A 22267-nucleotide genomic window follows, 5' to 3' on the forward strand; every position below is an offset into this window, starting at 1 on the left:
GGTAGATTCAGAGTGGATATAAAGAAGAAATTCTTTACAGTGAGGGTGGTAAAACACTGGCACAGGCTGCCCAGAGAGGTGATGGATGCATCCCTAGAAACATTCAAGGTTAGGCTGGATGAGGCTCTGAGCAACCTGGTCTAGTGGAAGACCTCCATGCTCATTGCAAGGCAGTGGACTAGATGACCTTCAAAGGTCCCATCCAACTCAAACCTAATTCTGTGATCCTATAATGTGTTTTGAGGAGCTGTGTTGTGACTGTCCACAGAGCAGAGCACATTTCTCTTTCTTTCCTGTTACCTATGAAGTGGCTGACAGGAGACGCTGCTTTTGTGAGGACTCTGTTCAGGACCTGCTCAAGAATATCACTTCTGATGGGCTCATGAACCTGAATGAGGAAGAACAATAAATAAAAATCAAAACCTTTAAGATATTCCTAAACTTCACAGCACAGGCACTGTACAGTACAAAGCAAATCCAGATCTGACCAGTAAGCAAGGATGGTCACCAGAAGTTCCCTTTCAGCTAAATCCAAACAAATTGATTCAGATTTCATCCCAGGACAACCAGAACCAGCACATCAAAGCACACACAGTACACTCAGAGCTTAATGGTTCCAATCATCTATGGGATGAAAATTTACCGAATTGGTGAAGATGAATGGGTTTCAATCCCACCTTGTCAGATTTTACTTGTACCTCTGAATTTCTCTGCCTTCTCTACCTCTGCAGTTTCTTGGAAACTGTAATAGGGATTACACAAGTATCATGACGGCTGGAAGAGATTAGAATTAGATCTTCCTGAGGATGGCCTCTCCCATCTGGAAAGGGGCGAATAGGAGACAAAATCTAGTACTGTTTGCAAAATACTCACAATGGATACAGCAGGGAAGGTTTTGACACTGTTTACCAGGAGAGAATAAGAATAGAGTTGCTCTCCCCCCACCAAAACAAAAACTTCTCCAAAACCTACATTACCTTAAATGTTTCCAGCAGGATACTTGCTCCCAGTCTACAAGCCTGCTGGGCTGGCATTTTTGAAAGGCCATAACTGTTATCAGCAGCTTTTCCTCCAAAGGGCTTTTTTGGTTCATAGGATTCCATTAGGCTGAAGCCAAGATCCACCAGGCCCTGAGTAACGTGGTCCCAACCAAATGCACTGAGGAAAACATTAAGTAGATGAGGAAAGAAACAACTTAGTCATAGGAAATTTTAGATTAGAGCAGAGGTAAAATCTTCTGCAGTCATTCCAGGGTCCAAAGCAGCAGTGAGAGACACTTGATGACAGCCTTCACAACCCTGGGACTGTCCTTAGGCTGAGGGACAGGTGCTCAGCACATATCTGCAGTCCTGGCTCTCCACCAGAATTTGTTTCCAGCCCAAAGGTTTCCTCATCATGGGGAATGACCTCAGGTCTGACCTGAACATTACAGCAGGCTACAGTTGAGATGCATGACCACCCTACTGATGTCAAGATCTTCATGTTGGAGAAAAAGGGAAGAGGAATGCCTCCCATCCAACTAAAGGACAACTGGTGACAGACCAGAGCTATGCCACAGGATGCTTAAAGGACTAATCAGTGAACCAGATTAAACAGTGAACTTATTCCTCATCCCTTGATCAGAACACAAACTACAGCCAGCAGCATGACTCACACTGCAGATTAGGCCCTGATCAGTTTAATCCTTTGCACCACCAGACCCTGAGATTTGAGGTAGAAGGAGCAGATTTATACAGCCGCATGTTGTTGTTGGGTTTTCTAAATTTGCTAATATAAAACTGGGATAAAACCTTTGGATTTTGACACTGATCCCTGCCGGCACGTGGTCAGAAGTATTTAGCATCCGAGAGTGTTTTAACAAAGCTGAAACTCTCCCCACTCCTAAAGCCCATTGAATGTTCTGGAGCACGTGGCAGCAACTCACCTATTTTTCACCACTTCCAGAATGACAGCAGTTATATCATATTGTTGAGGAAACAAATCCTGCAGAAACTTGGAGGCCTGAAGGAACTGCAGGTCCTTGCAGCTTCTTGTGATTGATGTTTTCAAGAAATCAAATATCTGGAACATAAAATCATTAAGTGTGAGGAAATGATCTTTGAAATGGGACCTGTATAGTCTTGGGAATGTTCCAGTAAGAGCACCAGCCAGCACCAGCCACACGTTCCACTACAGCCTGCCAAAAATCTGAACTCACTTCTTTGTCAGGACAAATACACCAGTCTCATTAAGTGCTTCAAGGAGGATGACTTGCTGCCAGATGCTCTTCATGTGGCCACCACAGAGCCAAAACATTAGAAAAATAAGACTGCTTTTCTTCTCATCCTACAATACCAACCCACAAGAATCACTACTCTGGAAAATTGTGATATTGCTCTGGGGTCTTTTACAGCGTTCACTAAAAGTACAACATACCAGTGATCTAAGTGCCTACTCATGAGCGTCCTGAAAGCATTTTAAGCGTAATTCTGATGGGACTCTGACCTAACCATGCTTCCTCTCCTTTACAGGGAGTGCAAAGTGCATTCCCAGGGAAGCTCACTGCAAGGTAATCAAGCACATACCTGCTCTTGCAGTCTGTGTTTTACAGCAACTGACAGCAGAAGGGCCACGGTGAAGGGACACAGGGCTCTGCCAGGGTCCTTCTGTTGCTCAGTCTAGGAAACAGCAAGGAGCAGTGAGAAAACTTGTTATCTTCAACTGAAACACCCTGGAAATTCATGAAGCCATCAGGCACATCTCTTCAAACATATCACAGCACTCGCTAAAGAGAACATGACTGCCATCATAAAAAATATTAAATCCCTTTTCCAGATAATAAACTAAGTTTTTAAACCCTGCTTCAATATCTTTGCCATACCTTCAGATGTCTAATTAGCTCCTCGCCCAGGTCCTGGTCCAGGTTGATGACAGAAACAATGTGGAGGATAACAGTGCCTTCCACGTGGCGGAGCTGGTCCAGGGGCATTGTGGCCACCTCAAGGTCCACTGACCTGGAAGTTTTACCAGAAAATAACAAGCCATCCAAAGCCAGAAATCATTCCTTATGGATCAAGAAGGATGTTCCTGTACAAGGTTTAACTGTTCAAATTGAAGAAGCCATGGGTAGGACCAGTGTGACTACAAATACCCAGGCAATAAAGAAAGGGAGTGACAGAGCAAGAACTTACTGTGGAACCTTCTGTTCTTCCTTCTGTCTCTTATCCAGCTGATTGAAAAAACTGATGATTCCTTCCAGAACAGTCTTCTTACTGCCCTGCAAGGCAAGACGTTACAGTAAGTCATTGCAGGGCCTGCAGTATCCCACAGTTCCCACACCTGTCACAAATCCCAGGGTATCCTTCATTTCCCTCCATAAATTGCTAAGGCAGGTGAGCGCTCCTGTATGGCTCATTTCCAGATTTCCAGTTTTCATATTTCTTTTGACTGCACTTATTTCTTTAGACTGCATTATTGAATTGCTGGAAGAAACTCAAGCTCTCAGGTGTTGTGATTGTCTCTTTTTTTTTTTTTTAAAGTTGTTATTAATTAGAAAGGACCCTTTATGTTTTAATCAATTGGGAAGGCTTTCAAACTCCTAACCTTAAATCTAACAATACATTTTGGCCAGTGGACCCAAATGACCCTCTATAACACATATATAATTTGTCTTTGGATCATCTTGGCAGTGACATGGTCCAAAATGAAGCAAGGAAAAGAGCCAGATCACCCTGAAAAAGGGCAGAGATGTCCCTGGCAGTCTCTGCTCTGGAGAAGAGCACAGGAGATGACACATCCCCAGAGTAAGTCAGACTACAGCCCAGTAGACAATCATAGTGCATGAGCTATTATTATAGCATGCAGATCATAAAAAGACTAAGCAAAACCACAGAGAAAAAAATCGATCCTCTCTGCTGTCTGTTAGGTCTGTGCTCATCCCTTATTTCCCAAAGGTTTGCTCCTTTTCCCACAAGGAAGACCAAGATCCCATCTTTCTCTGAGCAGTCAGCTTCTTCAGGCTAGAAAGAGTTAGAGGAAACAAAACCTACTGATGTTCCATTGTGCCTCTACAGTGTGGTTTGGGAACAATCAGAATCCCTGCCAAAATCCAGACTATAGATCACTCTGGACATTTTTTTTTTCTGATGAAATAAACCTGGGGAAAAACCTGCGAGTTTTTACCTTTGCAGAAAGCAGCAGCAGCTGATAGACCAGAGGGGGAATTTCCTGCAGGTCTAATTTGGAGAACATCCTAAGGACCTTTTCCACCACAAACTGCAGCTCCTCTCCTGATAGTGGAATATCCCTGTTGAATCAAACATTTTTTTTTTTTTCATAAATATATTGTTTACTTGCCAAGCCTCACTCACACATGGAATAAAAACCTTGACGTCATGCCCAGATGTGTTTTGCACCCAAATGGATCTGGTGTGGATGCTCACTGACCAACCATCCATGGTGCTTTGTCTGGTATGGTCATACCTCCTATTTGTACTTGCCCCAAACTGCTTGTGAAATAGGACACAGGCAGGACCACAGCACAAGTCGATGTTGAAGAGAAAAAGAATTACCTGAACATGTTGGCAAGATGTATTACACACTGAGGATCCCACCTGGTAAAACAAAGATACGTTGGAAGATTGAGGGCAAGATGGATTATCATTTAGGTCTTCTCTCCTACAGAATTATTCAATGTCACCATTTCCCTGTTACATTCTGATACTAAAACGAGAAGCCAGATTTCCAACAGAAATCATCAGCACCAATCTAACCCCCCACATTTCCATAGTTCTGAACTGCCCCAGCCTCTTTAATAATGAAAGCCAGAAAAGGAATAAAAACAAGCACTTCCTGAGACCAGTTCATGCAACAGTCTCACAAGATCTGGGAACAGGGTACTCCCTTGCCTTCCCAGCCAGAGAAGACATTGCCACAGAGGGCACAGATTCAAGGATGACAGGACACACAGCTCACGGTGATACCTTTTTCCAAGCACAGTGTGAAAACACAACATTTTGCCACGTAACCAAGACCTGCCAGACATACGTACCTGCTGGAGCAGAGGGTATTTATCAGCTGTTTCTTAAACTCTTCCCCATTCAGTTCACCTGAAAAAGTAAAAGTCTTAAGAGTTGATTCCAGAGGAAGGGAGGACAAGCTGCAGAGAAGGAGCTGACAGGGGTTACCTTTCCCATAAGCCAGGTTCTCCTTTGAACTGGCCAGTGCTGTGAGAACAGTGGAAAACAGCTCCAAGGATTTCCCGTTGGTAAGGCTGCCCCCTTTAATAATATCCACAAACAGGTTGGCAAGCTCTGCTAAGGCATGGCCTGGCAGCTGGCGGGCCTGGGAGAACACACAACAGGAGAGAGCCTGAGGCAGTACACAGAATTCCTCATACACATCCACACTGGCACCAAAACCCAGCAGAAGACAGAACTCCTTACAGGGAAACGCTCCCTTTAAAGGAAAATTTAGCCCTGAGATCTCTGTTTTGTACTCTTCTTTACAGAACAGAGCAATAAATCAAGATTATGTGATTATAGGTTTAGAGTTTTGAGCCTAAGACTAAATATCTAAAGATAATCAAATTCACACACGGAGCCAATTCCAATACCAGCTAATTTAGTCTAGGAAAGATACAACCTATTTTCCTCAGTGGCTTAGTGAAGTATCTCAATTTACATATTAAATTGCATATTAAATTACATATTAATTTACATATTAAATTACACTCAGCAGAGCCCAGGAAAGCCAGCCCAAAGGAGCTTTACCTCCAGCATCAGCAGTCCTATGATTTCAGACACCTTGCCCAAATGCAGGTCCCCTGACTCCACTAGTGGGACACAGTGCTTGTAAACCTGAAGTCTCCTGAGAACACCGCTTCTCTGGGAACAGGGGGAGCCTTACAGCAAGCAAACAGAGGGACAAAAGAATGGGGGAAAAAGTTATGCAAGTAACAACATGTTGCTAAACTCCAGGAAATCAGCAGGGATAAACTGTCACCTGGCTGCAACTTCCTGTTTTCCTATCCGACAAAATAAATAAAAAATCCCCAAAAAACAGGAAATGAGATACTTGGATAAAGTAGTCGGTCACCCTGTTATCACATCCTATGGTTCACTCAGCCTGCTGCCGGAGATCAGAAAGTGTCAAAATTTTGAGAAGAACCAGCTCGGCAGCTAGCTTTTATCTGGCCAGCTCAGTCCTACTGCAAGGTACCTAAAGGCTCTCAAAGTAAATCGCGCTTACCACGGGCTCATCACGACTCTAGTCCAGCTTGCTATCTCCCCGCATGTATTTATGGATGTCGTGCTTCCCTGTGACAGCCCTGACGGGGGTTCCTTACCAACAGTGACATTCCCCTGAGTGCAGTGCAGCCCCCCGAGCGCAGCTCACATATCACCCACCTTTGAAGATCCCTCTCAGCAAAGCCGCCGTCTCCCTCCCCTTCAGGGCCTGCCTGGTCACCATGTCGCCCAGCTGCAAGAGAAGGGGACGCTGTGAGTCGCCGCCCGCCCGCCGAGCAGCCCCGGCGGCGCATCCCGGCCCGGCCCGCGGGCAGCGCGCACCTCGCCCTCCGCCAGGCTCTGCAGGGCCTCCTGCAGCCGCTCGGGGCCCTCCTCGGCCGCCAGCGACAGGATGCGCTGGGCCATGGGGCCGGCCGGGACCGTCGGGCCGCAGCTCCGTCCCCCGAAATTCCCGCCCGGAAGTGCCCGCGCGTCACCCGGGGAACAGCTCCCGCCCCCGGCGCGCGCTTCCCGCCCCGCCGCCCGCGGGGCCGCGGGTTCGAGTCCCCCGGGGGCAGAGACGCTGAGTCACAGAGTGGGTCAGGATGGAAACGACCGCGGTGGGTCACCTGGCCCAGCGTCCCTGCTCAAGCACGGTCGTCCTAGAGCACATGGCACAGGGTTGCAGCCCGACGGGTCTGGCATCTCTCCAGTGAGGCAAACTCCACGGCCTCTCTGGGCAGCCTGTTCCACTGCGTGGTCGCTGCGCAGTGAAAAAGTTCATGGAGTGGGGTGCAGGCACGTGGGGTGCAGGCACGTGGGGTGGACAGCCGGGGCTACCGGGGCTTTTGGCACAAAGTGCCCATTCAGAGCCACTCCGCATCAGCAGCGAGTGCCGCCCACGTGGGGTGCAGATACGTTCGAGTAAACCCCTTAATTCCGGGGGACATGAGGAATGTCCCCTTTAGCGTACCAGGAGGTGTAGCCCGCCTTTAAGCGGCAGGATTTGGCCAAAGGATCCGGTGCCAGCACAGCGTGGGAGCTTTCTCAAGCCCCGTGCTCACGTGGAGCGGGAGTTGATGCTGCTGAGCGAGGGGAGCGGGTTTGGCGTGGGGCTGTGGGATAACCACACCTGGAAGAGAGATGGACTTAGGGCTCTGTCACAGAGAATCAGGGTGGGTCCTCCTTGAGACCCGTTTACCCAGGGCAAAACAGTTGCTTTGTGATGCTGGGTTGTACACACATGTGTCTGCAAAACTATTTCACCTGTGATGACCCCATACTGACCAGGATGCCCAGGTGGCCCAGGGATCACAGGTTCTTTCTGGCACCCCAACAGGACATTATTTGGTCTATTTGGGAAACCCCATGCTAATGCTGTACCCGTGTTATGTGCTATCTTGAACTGAGCTGCACACAAAGGTCCAACAAGCTGTAGGAGGGAGCTGAGCTGTGCACCAGGGCTGCTGTGGAAAGGGGATGGGAGAGTTGGGGATCTCCTCTGAAGAGCAGTGTGCAGTGCCTCTGGCCACAGCTGCATTACTCAGGGTTTTGGCACAGCTTCGAATTTTCCCTCAGCAGCACCCCCACCTTTCATCTGGAGTCTCGTGCCTTCCTCCTCCTCCCTCCCTCACATCGGGGTCTCAGCTTCGCTCGCAGGACAGCCCTGTGTGGAAACCAAATCCGTAAATCCCAGAGGCATTACAAAACATGCCTTGTGTAAGCCCCTTCAGCCCTGCTCTGGTGCTTAGCCCAGCCCTGCTGCCTCCCCAAAATCCCCATCATGGTAAGAGCCTGGCCAAACTCCTCTCCTGGGCTTGAGCACAGATCCTCACCACATCTTCAGCCAGCTTCCACAACCCTTGACCCAAAGAATTAAGGCTGCAAGGGCTCTCCTGCCCTATGTAGCTTCAGCATGCTGGGTCATCCCAGAAAACCCATTTTGCCATCCTGCTGCACCCACATGTGGACTCACCTTTGTTTCTCCCACATTCTGGGGCTCCCCTCATGGGTCTATGGCATCTCCCTGGGGGTGTTATGGGTTCCAACTCCCAGAGCTCCAAGCAGTTAATCATCACTTGAGGGCATTGTAGGAATTTTGCCTGTGGGGTTTTATTGGTGGTTTTTTTTTTTTTTTTTTTTTTTTTTTTTTTTTTTTGGTTGTTGTTGTTGTTGTTGTTTTTTTTTTTTTTAAGCTGAAAGGGGCCTTGTATGCATGCTGGTTTGGGAGGCCTCATAGGGGAGGAATTGGAGAGCCCCCTGAGCATCCTCTGCCACAGACCCATCCCCACAGCCAGACCCTGCCCACACGGCCAAATTCACAGCAGGACCTCGCCAGAGTTTTTGGGGCAGAAGCTGGGGAAGAGACCTGTCCTGCTCACCCTGGGGAGCAGGCTGCGATGGCAGGCTGCCCACCACCTGCCTCTGCCCCTGCCCCGTGCTAATGAGCGAGTTACACAACAAGGAGCTTTTATACTTTGTTAATCGGGTCCAGCATCCAGCCCGCCTCTCCACACACACTCCGGCTGGCGGAGGAGCCCCAGCTCCCTCCTTCCCTCTCTTCAGCTGCCTTTTGTAATGTTTTAATGGGGTTTCTTTCCTGGGCTGTGCTGACTTAATTACAAAGCTGCAGTGAGTTGATGCCTTGTGACGGTCTAATCCCAACCCGGTGACTCTACAAAGCTTTCGCCCGCCGTCCTTGCTGCTCCACTCCGGCCTCGCCACCCCTGCATCCACCTCAGCTCTGTGCACTGACCTTCTGAGGACAGCTCAGCTCTTCCTCTTCCTGGTGAGTATCCAGGACATTTTTCAGCTGAAAGAACTGCATTGAAGTCCATCATCCAGCCCTCACTCAACCTGGCACCTCCAGAGTTTGAAGTGGATTTAGAGCCTGGAACAAGGGGATGCCTATCCCTTTCCCAGGAGATGGAGGGAAAGAGGATGCCCCTGGGAAATGGTTGAGCTGGAGCCGAGCATCCCTCACACAGCCTGGGCTTGGTGCTACAGCCAGGCAGGGGTAGATGCTGGAGGCAGGATGAAGGCAGCCCTCCTCCTCATGGATGGGAACAAGGTGTTTCACCCAGACTGCATTCTGAGAGATTCATAGTCCAGCCTTGTATTTGGTGGAGCCCTGAGACTTGAGAGTTTGGGAAATATTTCAGGGATAATTATTTATTTTGGTAATATTATTTATTTTGGTAGTGGAAATAAAAGTTTGAGCTGGCTGCCTGGCCAAAGTTGGATGCTCACCTCTGCCCATGTGAAGGGGGTCTGAGACAGAACAGTGCTGGGTGAGCACAGGCTGAGATGCCTCCAGCCCAAAGCGGAAAGGCAGAGTGAGAAAAACATATCAAGGTATCAGATGATCAATAGACAGATTTTTAAGCTGCTTTTGCAAACATCCCTGGTGTTTCTCCAGGCTGCTCAGCCTCCTCGGGCAGGCAGAGATGCAGGCAGTAGGTGATGGAGCTGAGGAGAGTTGGGCACCCACTTCTGTGCAAGATGGGCAGGGAATGGGGCATAAGGGGGGCCGTGGAGACCATTTGGATCCATGCTGATTCCTCCTTCCCTCTGCCAGTGTCCTGCTGCCGACAGAAGACAGAGGACAACATGTCTGCAGTTGTGAGTACTGTCCCCACGCTGCCCCATCCTCTGGGCTCTGACCATGCCCTCCTTGCAGTGCTGGGATGGGGTGCACGGAGTGCACCTTAGTCCAAGCAGCACACAGTCCATCCCTATCCCACTACACCCCCTTGGGTGCATGTGTGGGGCCTCTCCCCTTCCCTGTAGCTCCCAAGGAGACTTGCAGTGTGGCAGGGAGCTGGGGGGCTGTCTGGGGAGCCCCCACATCCTCTCCCTCCTCCAGACGGGCACGTTCCGGATCGTGTCGGAGGAGGAGCAGGCCCTGCGCACCAAGCTGGAGCGCCTCACCACCAAGGACCATGGCCCTGTCTTTGGGAGATGCGAGAAGATCCCCCCACACACCCTGCAGAAGGTGAGGAGGCTGTGGGGAGCAAGGGGCAGGTGCAGCCCGAGGCTCCTGCATCTCAGGGGCCAGAGGAGACCCTCGACCGTGTCTTGCATTGGGGGGGGTGCTCTTAACCAAAACGTCTCCAAGCTGGGGACTTGAGTCACCCTGCCCTCCCTGTGCCAGGGTGCTGCGAGGAGTTTTAATGTCCTCCCCCCGTTTTTGTTTCCACCACCCCTGGGGCGTTTTAGAATGTGTGCGGGGTAACACTGGGTCTCCTCTCTGCCCCCTCCAGGCAAAGGATGAGCTGAACGAGACGGAGGAGAAGAGGGAGGTGGCGGTGAAGGCGCTGCGGGAGCTGGTGCAGGAGCGGGCGGGCGGCGAGGACGTTTGCCAGAAGGTGGCCGAGAAGGTGCAGGAGAAGGACGACTCCTTCCTGCTCCGCTTCATCCGTGCCCGCAAGTTCGATGTGCACAGAGCCTATGACCTGCTGAAAGGTGGGGAGGGGTCCTGGGCTGTGATGCTGGGTGAGGACGAGGGTACACATCATCCGGCAGCTGCCAGTCCTGTGCTGGTGCCTCCTAGCCCAGACTGGGCTGTGCTGGCAGAGCAGGACCCTGGCATGGGAAGGGAATGAAGAGAGGGGATAAATAGAAAAAGTCAGGGTTGAGGGTCTTGGAAAGAGTTGGGATGGAAAAGGAAATAAATGAGGGTGACACCTGGCATCCTGCAGCACCAGGACAGTCCCATTCCTTGCTAATTTACCCAAACAAAATAGAAAAAACCCTCACATTTCGTGATGATTTCATTCATGCAGCAAACCCAGCTGGCTTGGGCTGCATCTCCTTGTGAACCCCATGCCCTACACTCCTCCCTCTGTATCCCTGTAAGGAGCCAGTTCTGCACTCTCCCAGTGCTTCTGTGCACGGTGCCTGGAGGGTTTTGCACCCTTGGGGCACCTCTAGGTTTTGGGACAGGTTGGGGTGCTTGTGACACCCTCTCTTCACACTGAGAGTGACCCATAGGGATGGAGGGGAAGCGGAAGGGCAGCCCAGAGAGTGGCTGCTGACTGGAACCTGCCTGGCTCCAGCTCTGCTCTTCTTTGTGTCAGCTTAGGGGATAATGAGTTGTAATTATCAGTGCTGGGCTCTCAGACGAGCTCTTTTGTTTGGCAGTATTTTCCCAGGATGAAATTCCTTGTTTTGTGCCTGCAGGGTGCCAAGAGAGGGTAGATTGGCTTTTTCACCCAAACAGGGAGGAAGGGGACAAGGGAAATGAGGGGGGAAATTACTTTATCTACTTGTTGAGGTGTTGGAGAGAAAGCAGGTGTGGGAAGCTCCTGGCAAGGGGAGGGATAACACCAAGCATGCTGGGGCTGGTCTGCTGCTGAGCTTCTTTTTCCCCCTTTGCTGGAGGAGACCTGACCCATGTGGGCCTCAGGCAGAGCTTTCCACAGCTTTGGGGCTCAGCACTGACATCTCGCCATCACCAGCCCATCCTGTCTCTGGCAGCTCCCCCAGCTTCCCGAGGCCGGGCTAGCAGCCAGTTTTCCCAATTTTTGCCTCTCTCCTGCAGGCTACGTGAACTTCCGGCAGCAGTACCCGGAGCTCTTCGACAACCTGAGCCCCGAGGCCGTGCGCAGCACCATCGAGGCCGGCTACCCCGGCATCCTGGCCAGCAGGGACAAGTACGGGCGGGTGGTGATGCTCTTCAACATCGAGAACTGGGACTACGAGGAGATCACCTTTGATGAGGTGAGCCCAGCCCAGAGGTTGCTCCCACTGCAGAGTGGTCCTGTGTCTTTATGGTTCAGGACCGCTCGTGTAACGACACGTAGAATTTCAGTTTTTTCAGAGGGTTTATAGCAAAGTTTATTGAAAGACAGATTTTTATACAGTGTTTCAGTACAGTGAGTAGGATTGATCCTTTAGGGCACCACCTTTTTGTAAACATCTCTACCAGTAAACAAGTTGGAAAAACACTAGGTGTCAGGAGGAGGATATCTACAAGGTTGTTTTGGGTTCTTTCTTATGATTTTCCAGGCCAGACTGAGAGAGTTTTGTCCTTGGCTTTCCCACAGGCTTCAAGGCACTGCCTGGAGCCTAAAAATCCATGTTCTGACCACTGTCAGTTCCCACAGTCCTGTTGTTGGGCTTGTCCCTCTCCTCACATCTGAGCACAGTATCCTTACACGCACACACACACACACACACACACACACACACATCCATTCAACCTTACAGGGGGAAGGAAATCTGTGGCCCTTTGAATTTATCCTTTGAGGGAGTCTGGGAGAGCATGGTCTACCCCAAAGGATGCAGTGCAAGATGCATGCCAAATTCAGGATGTGCATCCTCCAGCCCACGTAACAAGGGCTGAAGAAAGGCACCACACCATTAAATCAAGGACAGAGGAGGAAACTGAGGCATAGGGCATGGAAAGGGCTTCTTGGCAAAGAGGTCTCCAGGCATGTATCTCACAGCTTTTCCCAGTTTCCTTTTCTGCTCAGCTCTGACTCTGGTCTCAGTGTATCACTGATCCAGATCTGATGCTCACAACTTGAGAAGAGAATGTGGTCACCCCCTCCCTGCTCTGAAATCTGGGGGCTGGCTATGACAAGCAGGCTGGAGTCCAACAGACCCTGGATAACACTCCATGGGACTCTTCCTGGGTCCCCCCTAGGATCTATGAGAGGTGAGGCCTCATACAAGACCCTGCTGTCTCTCCTCTCCATTAGATCCTTCGTGCCTATTGTATTATCTTGGAGAATCTACTGGAGAACGAGGAGACCCAGATCAATGGGTTCTGCATCATTGAGAACTTCAAGGGCTTCACCATGCAGCAGGCATCAGGGATCAAACCCTCTGAGCTCAAGAAGATGGTGGACATGCTGCAGGTGAGGTGGCAAAGTCTGCATCCAGCAGTGGCACAGAGGACCCTGGGGGAGGAAGGAGCTCAGAGAAGGGAGACAGCAGTGTTTGGGGTTGCCACCATGCTGGAACAATGAGAAAGCATCATGGAGAAGCTGTTCCCTATCGCCCTCTCCCTGCCTTGCCAGCTAATTGACTTAATCCTGCAAAATTTTTCCCACTCCATCTCCCTGCCTCCTCAAATGCCTGACCAGAAGCAGTACTACCTCTCCTTGCAGCATCCTAGGGCATGGCCTGGAGGTGTTTCCTCATAAGCTTCTCAGTCCAGCCTGATCCAGGCTGGATGGAGACTCACAGGCACATCAGGTTTTTTGCCCAAATGCTTAAGACACTTGGCTCTTCCCAGGGAAGGTCGTTCTCATGCAGTGGGAGAAGTGAGCTGCCTGGGAGGTTCTTCAGCTCCCTGGTGCTTCTGAGGCTGGGATGGTTGATCCTCTGGGTCAGAACAGAAAGGGGCCATCAAATAGAGAAGGGGACATGGAGCAAGGAGAGCTGTGGCAGTGTTGCTGTATCCACTGCTGCCTGCTCAGATCTGGGTAACCATCTGTGTCTGGGTTTGTGATCCTAGGACTCCTTCCCAGCGCGGTTCAAGGCCGTCCACTTCATCCACCAGCCTTGGTACTTCACCACCACCTACAATGTGGTCAAACCATTCCTAAAGAGCAAACTGCTGGAGAGGGTGAGTGTAGGAAAGTGGCCTGCAGGCAAAGGCATGTCCTTTGCTGAAACGGAGCAGTTGGGAAGAGCTGCCCTAGCCCTCTGCTGTGGGTCACTCCCATCTCCCTCCAGGTCTTTGTGCATGGCGAGGAGCTGGAATCCTTCTACCAGGAGATTGACGCTGACATCTTGCCAGCAGACTTTGGTGGCAACCTGCCCAAGTATGACGGCAAAGCCACCGCAGAGAAGCTCTTTGGGCCCCGCATCGAGTCTGAGGACACGGCTCTCTAAAGCAGGATCCTGCTGCCCTCCCCTGTACCACAGCTCAGAGGTGGCCCTCTAGCCCCAGCCACCTCCCTCCTGTAGCATTGGTTGAGTGACTGCTCGTGCTGAGGCGCTGCAGGCGCGTTGCCTCTCCCTCCTGTCCTCACTGGAGGCAGCGGGCTGTCCCTCCCAGGCACAGCGTCCTTCGCTCCGGAGCTGGTGGAGGAAGGAGGCCACCAGCCCTCTCCCACAGCATTTCTTGGAGCTGCAAGGGGAGGACAGGAGAGTGTCTGCTCTGGGAAGGGAGGGCTACAGTGAGGGAGAAATAAAGTGTTTAACAGCAGAGCTCTGCAGTCCCTCATGGTGAGGAACAGGGGCACAGCATTTTGGGCACTGGCTGCATTGCTGGTTCTAAGGAGATCAGGAGTGCCAGTGTTTGGCAGGAGACCTGTCCCATCATCATTGACTGTATTTTGGCACTAGGACCAGGGAACTGCCCATCTCCATCCTCCCTGCACTTCAGATCAAGTCCCTTTCTTGCCTGAGAAAGGAGCCCCAGTTCTTCATTATCTGCTCTAACCAGGGCAAACAAAACAAAACCAAGCTGGGTTTGTTTTTGCAAACAAAAACCCAACCAGGGTCCCAGGTGGAGCTGTTTCTGCCTAATTCCTGCTTGGGCAGGGAGGAGAACAAGCTGCCACCGAGACTAGGAGATGGATTTCAATCACAAAATAATTGAAAGACAAGCAGAACGTACCCTCCTAAATCTTTCCAAAGCCTAAGCAGTTGTTTCTCCTAGCACTGCACTGTGAAAGGGAGCTCAGTCAGGGAAGCCCCACCACAAGTCAAAGGAGGGCAAAGGATGTTTGGTACCTGTGCAGCAAATAAGCTGCACCTGACACCTAATTACACCTTGCTCAGGTGGGGAGGAGGGAAGCATAGGTAGCTGCCCCAGGCAAGGGAATCTGTTCTGGTTCATGAACTAGGCATGTCCTCCAAGAAGCCAATTGGACACCCATTCCCAGACCATCTCCTCCCTTGGCCAGTGGCAGGGCTCAGAGAAGAATAAGCTCCAGGTCTCCACCCAGATTACCTTCTCCCTGAGCCTGGTTCCACAGTGTGTCTTGTCCCAGCTCCACATGGGTCCTTTTCATCAGTCAAATCAGCCCCCCACACGAAGTAGGCTGAGGTGGAGGGTGCTGACAGAAGCCACATTCATCAGGGCACGGGCTCAGGCTCAAAGCAAACAGGACATCAGCTCTGAAGGCACAGGGAGGATGGGGCCTGTCTGGGGTTAGATCTGTTTGCTCCAGCCTCAGCTGCTTGGTGAGTCCATGCATGGCAAATCCCAAAGCCTGAGGCTGTGCCAACCTTGTGCAAGAGTCCAGGGACAGAGCAAAAGGCACCTCTCCACCTCCTGTGGCTCCTTTCTGGACCTGGAGCCATCCCAAGGAAACCACGTGTGACAACCCTGCAGCCATCAGGCCAGTGCAAACACAACAGCACAGCTTGCCTGGGAGGCAGAGCAACTGCAGCTTGTGGAAACAAGGGGAAAGAGACCCATCCACACAGACAGGAGTATCACTTTGCTGTCTCTGGGATTTGGACTGGGAGAGTCACAGCTCTTGGGAGGCGCCTGTAGCTGCTCACCACTCCTGTGACAAATTGTCAGCCAGGAGCTTGCATTGATGGGGAGACAGAGAACAGCACAGCAGAGCTAGGAGCTGAGTGACCAAGGCAGGAAGAAGTTTTGAAGTGGATCTAACAGCTAAATCACAATGGCAAATAAATTACGGATGAAGCCCATTGCCTCCCACAGAGCACCAGTCCAGCTGCCCCAGCAGGTCACCAGTCCCAGTTACCTCCACAACTCTCTCCCTTGGGCTGTAGATCACAAACCACACACTGGTGAAGTGTTAGGGTCAGGTCAGTAGTGCTTTAGGCAGGGCTTTTATATGCCCCAGGCTCAAAGATGTCACTGTCCTGGCCAGAGATTTTGGTTTGCGTTTCTTCTGCCAGCAGCTGAAAGACTAGGAAATGCACTTACTCTCACATAGGGAAAAATAACAGATGGGTGCCATGCATTGGCAAAAATAATCCTTTTCAGTAGTTTCATGGCAGATGCGTTTTTTCTAAGCCAGTGCTATGCCCATTCTCCACCAGAGTGGCATTAAAGACCTCTTCTTGGCCAGAAGACAAAAAGCAACCAGGAAAGGCCTGAGCACTATGAGTGCTTATATCACCTTCCCCCCAGCCAGCTCCCCAAGCTGGGCCTCAGGGAAGACTGAGAGCCTCTGCCAACACATGGAACTTCACACACAGGCAGTAGCTGTAGCACTGATTTCAATAAGTCCTTTATTTTTAAATAAAGAAACCCCACTGAATCAAAGATAACAAAATTACATTTTGTTCTGCAATGACTTCCATTTTACAACACACAAGAACAAAAATTAAAGAAAAAATCAAAGACAGTTTTATATATATTTATATTTCATTTTAAAGGTAAACATCAGCAGATATAGAAAAATTGCATTGCTAGTTGCAAATCATCTCCCCTGCAGCTCTCAGCTCCAGAGAATCTGACTCAGAACATGGCAGCAAGGAGGGTGTCTCAGTACACATGCTTCTTCAGGGTAGCATTTAGAGATAGTTACAGAATATAACTTTGCCAAATTGAAAATATTTTCATAGTCAACTGCTCACCAGAAACACTGGAAGTCACTCTGCCTGTTCTAACACAGCTGCATGAGAAAAACAAGGGCACAGGTCTCCTCTTCCCAAGCTCTTTACACACCCTTTTGGCTAGGAACTTTCAGAGAAACGTTATGCTTTCTCAAGAAGAATGGCTAGAGATCTGTCACTGGGAATTACAATCAAGCAGTCATGTAACACATATGAGAAAATATGTCCCTTTGGAAAGTTGTTGACTTGGGCAAAGCAGTAGGATTTGGTTATATCAAATACAAATGGGTTTTATTTGGCTTTTTTTTTTTTTAATTTTAAAGATGTTCCAGTTGGCAGGAGCCATGAGAAGGGTCAACATCCCAGCAGAACTATAGTTGAGATCCTAAAAGAAAATTCTGTACCTCCTCTCTGGTCATGCAAGAACCCTGATTACAATGGAAGCTTGTCAGTCAGACCAAAGCAAAGGGGCTTTGTGCCACCTTTACAGATGTTCAGGATAACTCCGGAAACCTCTCCAGCATAGCATGGAAAGCTGGCAACTGCCTTGACTCATTGATGGCATTTGTGCCTAAGCTCCCCTAACAGCTGAGGAAGTCCAGGCCAGTGTCACTCCCAGTCCCAGTGAGAAGAGGGTACAGTAACAGGGCACCCTCCCTTGGGCTGGTGCTGCTCTGAGGCATTCTAAGCTTGGAGAAAAATCAAGGTCCTCACAACAAGAAGGGCTTTTTGCTTTTCACCTAGAAGCCATGAAAGAGACACTGCTTTGAGTCACTGTGGCTCCAGCACCTTCCCAAAACAAACCAACCCACATATAAGGGAAATGGACACATGGAGTATGACTCAAGCCAGAAACAAGATGTTCCTTACAACAAATGACTTACACAGGCAGCACAAGGCTCAGGTCTTCTCTGGTCTCACAAAAAAAGACTGAAGAATTTCAGTAAGCTCCAGATAAGCATAGCATTTCCAGAAAAATTTGGAAGCAATCCAGGTGACTAAACTGCCAATTAAGTCCTGAAGATGGTACTCTCTGCTCTTTCCTTTTGAGATGGAGCCACTTGAGCAATCTACCTCCAGCTATGCTGCTAGAGTGTTAATAGACACAAAAATTTTGGGATTGCAGAATAACAAGTCACACATTAAGCAAAGCAAACCCTGCTTCTATGACTCAATTCCTACTGCTAGAGGAGCAGAGAGCTGAAAGTGATCCACTGCTTATATACACTGTTATTTTAAGCATTGAAATTGACTGTAGCCAGTTGTAGGCTGCCCACAAAGGTCCTTGAAGTAAGCACTCAGTTGTACAGTGTGCATCACAGGTGAGTCTCAGTAACAGTGTCTGAAAATTCATTTACCAAAAAGCAAAGCCCCAAAAGCTCTGACAGAGCTGTCACTGAAGTCTCTAGATATGCTGATGTCAAGGGAGGAGGAGGAAAAGGGCAAGGCACCACGTGTCAAAGGGCTGTGGTCCAGGAGTGTGTGACAGACCCAGGACAGATGACACACAGGTAGCTTGGCTAAATTCAGTACTGGAGTTAATAGTTCCCAACATTTTTACTTAATGTCCTGTCTTTGTAACCCATATCTTCATAAACAGGAACTGCAGAAAAACACTCAGGAGAAGGACTGCAGGGAAGTTCAAGTGTTTGTCTTTACAGTGCAACTACAACACTGCCAGACCCACCTGAAAACACCTTGATTGAGAAGCTAACAAAGGGACAATTAAAAATGCTGGCAGAGCTCTTGTAGTGGAAGTTGAAGTTCCTTGTGTTCAGTCAGAGCAAGTCTGAGCTGCTTATTTACCATCCTCAGATATCTCTAGAAAAATGGCAAAGGTGATGGTTGGACCAGCCTAACCATCAAAGAGTAACAGTTCTGCAACTTGCTGTCTGATTGAGAGGGCCCTCAGGGTTCATGTTCAAGTGCTACTTACATTCAGTGATGGGGAAGGTGTGTTTACCATAAGACTACCCGTGGAAGGGCTCTTCTAATGATTTTTCTAATCCCAGTTTGAAACTAAGCAGAGCACATGTCAGATTCACCATGTTGTAATCTTGAACAGCTCTATCAGACCACACTGCAATGATCTACAAGTGCACACTTCAGCAGCCTCATGTGTTTCGACAGGAGATGAAAGACTTCACCTCTAAGACTGAAAATTTCAGACTCCATTTAAGGCTGGGTTCACTGGGAAAATAAAGACCACCCGCCCACACAACAAGACTAGTATTGCCTTATTTAAGGAGGTAAGAGTATTTCAGATTAGGAAAGGACGAAGTCCCATGTGTCACTAGGTATCAATTATCCATCATTGTCAGTAGCAGGATTTAATACATAATTTAAAGGTCTTTAGATAACATGAACTGCAGCTTAATTCTCTCCTCTCCTAGTTCCCCAAGACCTCTAAGTGACTGCTACAAGTCTGACTAAAAGTCTTGCTTTGAAAGTATCAAATTTGTTGAGATGGAGAGAATAGCTGTTTTTTTTTTTTCACACTGCTTCCACCTACAGGCTTAATAAGCTGAACCTCAAGCTCCAGAAACCTTGCACAAAAAAGCCACAACAAAAGCTGTCCTTCCCAAAGAAGCCAGACTCAGTCAAGTCACAGGTGATTTGAACAGTTTCAGATTCAAGTGCCAAAACAGGGCAAAGGAGCAAGACAGAGACGCATGGTACTTCTGTAGTTGAGAGTTTCAGAAAGTCCACAACATTGGCACTTCTGAAGTATGAAGGCTTGGGTTGTGGGGCAGGAAAGAGTACTCCTCAAAAAGGCTCTCCAGGTTTAAAGAAAAATCTCTACTTGATTAGACAAAGCTACAGCTCCTGCTGCTTTGAGAACTGCCCAGTTGCTCACCTCATTTTGGGAGACTTAGACACCTAAATTTATACTGTATCTATTTGATGTGTACATGTGTTGTTTACACTCCACTTCTGCTGAAGTGAGAAGATATTTAAGTCATACCCAATGAATATTACATGAACACTACTTAAGCAAAAAAACCTGAAATGTCTTCTATGACATACTTCAGTGATGCAGTATGAATAAGAGCACAACAACAGAGAGACAAGATATCCATCAGCTAAGAATATCCTTGCTAACTGATGCCCTAAAATAGTTCTTAAGGAACAGCCACAAGCACAGCCAAATCTTGCTGTAGCTTTACTTAGTTTCATCTTCTCTTTGAAGAAAAAAAGAAGCCCAGATTTACTAACTAGGAGAATGTGCAGATATCCACAGTTCGTGGATCACAGGCCAAGGTGTCTGGCCTAAGGCAAATGAAAGGAATTTCCTGATATGACAATGCACCTTTGCTACAATAGTTGATTATTGCTTTATTAAAATGACACCCCACCTACTCAACCTACTGAAGTTCAGGGACTGGGCAGTCCAGAAGGCTTGCTCCCCAGGTTTGTTGTTACCAGACTGAAGACTTGCAACTTGTTTCACCCTTAAGCTATAAATCAAAGTGCCTGGAACACAGACCAAGGCAGAAGCAATAAAGTGCTGATGAGGGAAATATGACAGGAATTTCACTGACACTGTGATAAAGAAATCCTAAGAATGGATTAATGACGCTACAATATTGACAGAACAAACAGTAAGGAAAAAAGATTTTTACCACTAGTTTCAGTCTCCAGATTGTCATGGGACAACTTTCCTTTAATAACTATCTTGGCACAGACCGTAACTGCCACTTGAGGGAAAAGCACAGGTGAGTAGCCAGCTTTCCTGCAAACAGCTTTCACACTTCACCTTGCACATTAAAACTAGAAGGGGATGTCTGGTTGTGGAAAAGAAATGTGGAGCCAGTAATCCTACAGCATTACACAGATCTGGAAGTAGTCAGCCATGCAAAGATGTCATTTCAGTTGCACAGGCTGGAGACATCCAGTTCCACATCAACTGTAAGGCAAGTCACGTGTCTCAAACCTACCTGATGCTCTGAAAGCCAATGGGAAGAATTTTGGTATTATTTACCCTGACATAAGGGGAGTAAATTTAAATAGATACACCCTATCCCCCACCAATTAATCTCTAAGAGAGTACAATACCTCTCCATGAAATATTCTTTCAAACAAATTGAGCTCACAGAAAAAATCCTGCAGATTCTTAATCATGGGTTTCCATTTGGAAGCTAGAGCCAGCTTTAAAAAGTCCCAGGTCAAATAAAGAATCCAGTACTGAAAAGATAACAGTATTTAAAAAGAGGCAAAGATGACAAGAAGGTGACTGATCAGGTCCTGGAGTGAGAACATGTTTACATAGAAACATTACCTGGCATTACCAAGCTGCATTTTCTCTAGTTGGAGACCCATCATAAAGCCACCCCAATCCACTGACAGCTCAAGCATGGAAAAGTTGAATATTTTTAAAGTGATTCATTTGTGCAAGTGCACTCCTAGGTACTAAAAGGTTTCCCTTGAGATGGTGCAAAGCTGACACTATACTTGCAGTCAAGCATCTGTTTTCCCAAGCCCCACTATAGTGGCTTACAGACTGAACCACTCACTGGCTTGTGGCTTGGTACAGGGATTCTCCAGCACCCAGACAGAGAAGAGAGCCACAGTTCTCATCATCTACACCTAAACAAATGCTGCAGATCAAGTTTTTGACCAGCAGGTAAAGAGATTTTGACATGTGAAACTTCTGCTATGTTAAAGCAAGCAGTCTTTAGCTCAGTAGCTCTGTAACAAGCTACAGTCAGCAACCCAATTCTTCAAGCAGAGCAGTAAATTACAAATCCATATGACTGGATATCCAAAGAGGCTCTGACCAGATGTTAACCTCTGCTTTAACTCCATTTTGGAAAAAACACATGGTGATCAAACCCCAGCTATAGGATATCAAGGAGAATGGAAACCTGAAGCAGCAGGTGAGGGAACAAGATGTTCCCAAACAGAGAGATAAACTGAAGTGATCCAGAGTCTTTGGGTTGATTACTCCTGGCCAGACATATCCTGCTCAGCATCTGAGCAGTGAGGCTTTGTCTTCTCCCACTGGCAGATGGCATTGGCATACTGTACCACCAGCTTATCCATCCAGGTAAGAGGTTCTGGGAATAGCACAGACCCCTCAAAAAATCCCAGGTGGCCTCCATGAAGGGGCAGCACATGCATGACATTCTCTCTTTTCTCTGTAAAAGAAAAAGAGGCAGAAAGTTCCAGAAGGTTAACATCTTCAAGCTGAGAACGAAAGCATCTTGAGTTGCCAGGACAAAGGCTGCCCAAAACACGCTGCTGGCTGGGCCCTAACAGCAATACTTGTATTGCTGTAAGAATGTTAATTCTTTAACAAATGAGCACCTTTAACTCACATCCACTGGAACTAGGACTGTTTGCATCATGTCAAATTGCACTAAGCTCTGACAGTGCATCAGCCATCTTGTTGCATGTAGTGAAAAACTCTGTGCTTGCTTCTGTCTGAAAGCAGCTGGGGATAAATTCTTTGCTCACAGCCTCTGACCAGGAGAAGAATGAACCCTGCTTCCCTCCCTTATGCACCCACTTTTTGTGTGATGAAGCAGCAGCAGCTCCCTCTTCTGAGCTTCTCAGGATAA

The 22267-nt window shown here is 48.5% G+C and overlaps 3 protein-coding genes and 1 long non-coding RNA gene across 5 annotated transcripts in view; 1 reads left to right on the forward strand and 3 right to left on the reverse strand.

The window, feature by feature from the left end:
- Positions 1-6632, reverse strand: part of FANCI (FA complementation group I) — a 24190-nt gene extending 17558 nt beyond the window's left edge. Inside the window, exons 1-13 of the mRNA XM_066196078.1 lie at positions 6549-6632; positions 6387-6459; positions 5751-5881; positions 5166-5322; positions 5030-5087; positions 4551-4592; positions 4162-4285; positions 3171-3256; positions 2861-2993; positions 2565-2657; positions 1925-2061; positions 978-1158; positions 301-388 (exon numbers count right to left, since the gene is read on the reverse strand). Coding sequence (XP_066052175.1) covers positions 301-388; positions 978-1158; positions 1925-2061; positions 2565-2657; positions 2861-2993; positions 3171-3256; positions 4162-4285; positions 4551-4592; positions 5030-5087; positions 5166-5322; positions 5751-5881; positions 6387-6459; positions 6549-6632 — 1387 coding nt within the window. The remainder of the gene's footprint in view (positions 1-300; positions 389-977; positions 1159-1924; positions 2062-2564; positions 2658-2860; positions 2994-3170; positions 3257-4161; positions 4286-4550; positions 4593-5029; positions 5088-5165; positions 5323-5750; positions 5882-6386; positions 6460-6548) is intronic.
- A 437-nt stretch (positions 6633-7069) lies between these two features.
- Positions 7070-8637, reverse strand: LOC136297047 (uncharacterized). 2 transcript variants are annotated; one of them, XR_010723071.1, is made up of 4 exons: positions 8588-8637; positions 8182-8308; positions 7797-7872; positions 7070-7338 (listed from the first exon to the last, which is right to left on the reverse strand). It is a non-coding gene; the product is annotated as an uncharacterized lncRNA (long non-coding RNA). The 2 variants fall into 2 exon arrangements; XR_010723070.1 differs by having other exon boundaries at positions 7070-7872.
- A 247-nt stretch (positions 8638-8884) lies between these two features.
- On the forward strand, positions 8885-14848 carry RLBP1 (retinaldehyde binding protein 1). Its single transcript, XM_066196456.1, has 8 exons — positions 8885-8994; positions 9784-9827; positions 10072-10200; positions 10469-10670; positions 11749-11927; positions 12911-13069; positions 13672-13782; positions 13893-14848. Exons 2-8 carry the CDS (start codon positions 9816-9818, stop codon positions 14049-14051), a joined length of 951 nt encoding a protein of 316 aa, XP_066052553.1. The 5' UTR covers positions 8885-8994; positions 9784-9815; the 3' UTR covers positions 14052-14848.
- A 1506-nt stretch (positions 14849-16354) lies between these two features.
- Positions 16355-22267, reverse strand: part of ABHD2 (abhydrolase domain containing 2, acylglycerol lipase) — a 38674-nt gene continuing 32761 nt past the window's right edge. Inside the window, exon 11 of the mRNA XM_066196124.1 lies at positions 16355-21844. Coding sequence (XP_066052221.1) covers positions 21648-21844 — 197 coding nt within the window. The 3' untranslated portion in view covers positions 16355-21647. The remainder of the gene's footprint in view (positions 21845-22267) is intronic.

This window comes from Chamaea fasciata, unplaced genomic scaffold (genome assembly GCF_029207755.1).
Source record: "Chamaea fasciata isolate MVZ Bird 193981 ecotype frontalis unplaced genomic scaffold, bChaFas1.0.hap1 SCAF_14, whole genome shotgun sequence".
In the NCBI taxonomy this organism is placed as follows: domain Eukaryota; kingdom Metazoa; phylum Chordata; class Aves; order Passeriformes; family Sylviidae; genus Chamaea; species Chamaea fasciata.